At 32.0% G+C, this 3,208-nt stretch overlaps 1 protein-coding gene across 1 annotated transcript; it reads right to left on the bottom strand.

The window, feature by feature from the left end:
- Nucleotides 1–659: 659 nt before the first annotated feature.
- Nucleotides 660–2,193, bottom strand: LOC139517748 (forkhead box protein fkh-2-like). The gene has a single exon (XM_071309124.1). The coding sequence runs from the start codon at nucleotides 2,068–2,070 to the stop codon at nucleotides 871–873; it is 1,200 nt and encodes a 399-aa protein (XP_071165225.1). The 5' UTR covers nucleotides 2,071–2,193; the 3' UTR covers nucleotides 660–870.
- Nucleotides 2,194–3,208: the final 1,015 nt, after the last annotated feature.

The following is a 3,208-nucleotide window of genomic DNA, read 5'->3' as shown; positions in this document are numbered from 1 at the left end:
CTGTTACATAGAATTTGATGGTATAAATTACCATTGAAATTCATCACAATAAAGTAAAAAATTCACCGGGAGTCAATAATCGTGGCGTTTCATCCTTTCAAATTATCTTGTAAAGTAATATGTTGGTGGTCCTAATCTGCCCAGTGGATGTCTATCATCCCGGCTGATACATATTTTACGTAGATATTATTTGTAAAAAGAAGTGAAAATCAAAGAAAATGAACATATATTTTAAAATAAAATAATAAAAATAATAATCTTCTTGCATAGAACTTGACTTTGAACAGTAATCAAAATAAAAGCAGAATTTCACTAAATGAAATTGATAGTGAAAATTCAAATGAATGAAATTGGTATAAAAAACTATGAATTGTCTAATTAAATTGTCTAATTTCAGAAAATTAAATTGGAGCAATTTGTTTTTCATATCTTGACTTTTTGTTCCTATTTTATCCGGTCAATTTTCTGGGATTAAATCTTATTTTCATCAATCTTTATTCCATGGTGTTTTTCTATCTTCAAAACTTAACAAACTTAATCTTCAATTTGATCTGTAAATAATCAGTATATCGAATATTTAATTGAACATTTTTAAAGAATAGAAATTAAAGAAAAGGAATAGAAAATAACGAGTTTCTTGTAGTAAAATACAACTCGAATAAAATGTACATCTATATTGAATTTAATAATATATATTAAAAAGATAATTCTTTTCAAGTAACATACTATAACAGATTTAAAACAGTTATTTTTTTCTCAAATACATGCACTTAAAACAGCACTTTTAGAACAGTTTTTTTGACAGTTTACCTTGAAGTCAATCTTCCATAATGTTTCTATATTGCACCGAAATAAATCATATTTGTCAGATTAACTGGTTCTGCCATCATTCACTGATTGTCTATGGTGTAACGATGCTTGTGATAAAATGTTTCTGTTCATGGCAGTGGCCTGTTGCAGAGAGACGGGTGAAGTAAACGCAGAACCAGGCGAGACTGGAAGCCCATGGAGTCCTTTTAGAAAACTTAAATCAAGTCCTCGGGGACTAGTTTCGGGGTCACTGACGGGAAGTCTTAGTCCTGCTGGAGATGGATACCACTGAAAACCCTGAGATCCATTCTTAACAGTTTGCATATTTGACGCGTTAGAAGCACCGATGTCTAGTCCAAGTAAACGATCTACTGAAAAGTTCGTGGTTCTAGTATGTGCTGGATTTGGCATGGCTGCTGCGGACGATAATAAATTTGTGTATGGATACAAAGAGAGTCCCGAAAGTCCAGGATACCTCAGAGATGCCGCTTGGGCACCAATATTGTAAAATGGTGACATGGACCACATATACGGAGAATTTGGTTTGAACGGAAATCCCGGGAAACCTGCTCGTTTCAATGCCGCCAGTCTACTTCGTGATGCTGTTGTAGATCTGCGCCGAAGTTTCCCCGTTGTTCCACCTATAAAAACATCATCGCAAGAGGGATCCAACATCCAGTAGTTTCCTTTTCCTGGATCATCATAATGTCTTGGCACTTTGACGAAACATTTGTTCAAACTCAGATTGTGACGGATAGAATTTTGCCAGCCCTGTTTATTGTCTTTGTAGTATGGGAAACTTTTCATGATAAATTCGTAAATTCCATTTAATGTCAGTCTTTTTTCGGGACTACTTCTGATAGCCATCATAATAAGAGCATTGTAACTAAATGGTGGTTTTTCTGGTTTCTTCACTCCATTCTGTTTTTCATCTTCGCGTTTGTTTTCTTCAGTTTTTGCTTCATTTGATTCTATCCCTTCAGAACAAGAATCTGCATCAGACTCGGTGGGAGATTTACCCCGGAACATACTTTCTGAAAAACTACTTTCCTCGACATCAGATTCAAATGTTTCAACATCTATGTTCCCATTGTCATCATTTGTTTCATTATTTGAATTCTGTGCTGAATTTTCACTTTTAAAATGTAACGAATAATCTCTAGGTGTATCATCGATGTCTTCTCCAAGCACCCTACTGATGCTGAATGACGGTCTTGACTTCTGTACTGGAAAATCAGAACTTGTTCCGAACTGAACCATACCGACTTGAAGTATTTTCAAATATTTGATCGGAAGTGTATTATTGAAACTAATCTGATCATATGAACGTTTTGTCAACTTTTAACAAGTCTTTATTAATGACAATTTGTATTACTTCTGGGTATAATATAATCTCAGCGAATCTTCAACGATCATCACCAGATGATATGACTCCGCCTTTTATTCGAGTAAACCAATACCTTAAAGAAAACATGCTGTGGAGCTCCGCCCTAATTCAACAATACTTGTTCAATCTAAGCTCTTTTTCTTTTATATCATATTTTTATTGTATTATGTATTTACGCCAAAAAGGTGTAAATTTATAACATGCGAGGCACGTGTAAAGATATGATATACGAAACTCATCCTAGGAAAATACTTTTTTAACTTTTTTAAATATTTGTCAATACAAAAATAAAAGAGGTCTGATTTTAATAATGCATGCAGAAAATACAGTTTATTTTTAGTTTAAAGACCATTTTAACCGAAAATAAACAGAACATAAGAAATAAAATATGAATGGAAAGGCGGGAAGGGGAGGGGGTGTTATTGATCATCTTGATATCGAAAATTGACCACCCATTTTGATAACCCCAGCTGAAACACCTCAAAATACAGGGAATGTTCACAGGTGTCTAATTTCTATCCTATATAAAATCACATACGATAACAAATATATAGACATTTTTTTTTAATATGTTAAAATCGAAATTTATTAGTGAAACATAAAAAAATGTTTTGGATTTATTTGATTACTCGTATTTTGAGCGAATCATTTTCCAAACGCAATAATTCCTTCTGTTTTTACAGAAAATTTTAGATTTTACTGTTAACTTTTATTAAACAATCGGTAATTTTAATAATTTGCGAATGTTCCTTGTTCTTAAGTGATTCTTAAGTTGTTTTATTTATTAGAGATTTATTTTACTTGTGATTCAACTTGATTATTTTTATTCTTTTTTATCTCCCAAATAAAAATTTAATTGATAAAAGTATAGGATCGTTCTCTGTTTTATATCGTTATTCCAAACTACGATAATTTAGTCGTTTGAACTTAATTTTTTAAAAATGCGTTAAATAAAAATAAAATAAAAATATATAAATATCACCTTGATAACCTCTCAAAGATTGAGGAAAT

Source organism: Mytilus edulis, chromosome 3 (assembly GCF_963676685.1).
Source record: "Mytilus edulis chromosome 3, xbMytEdul2.2, whole genome shotgun sequence".
NCBI lineage: Eukaryota > Metazoa > Mollusca > Bivalvia > Mytilida > Mytilidae > Mytilus > Mytilus edulis.
The sequence above is the reverse complement of the archived record's forward strand: the minus strand, read 5'-3'. Positions and strand labels throughout refer to the sequence as shown.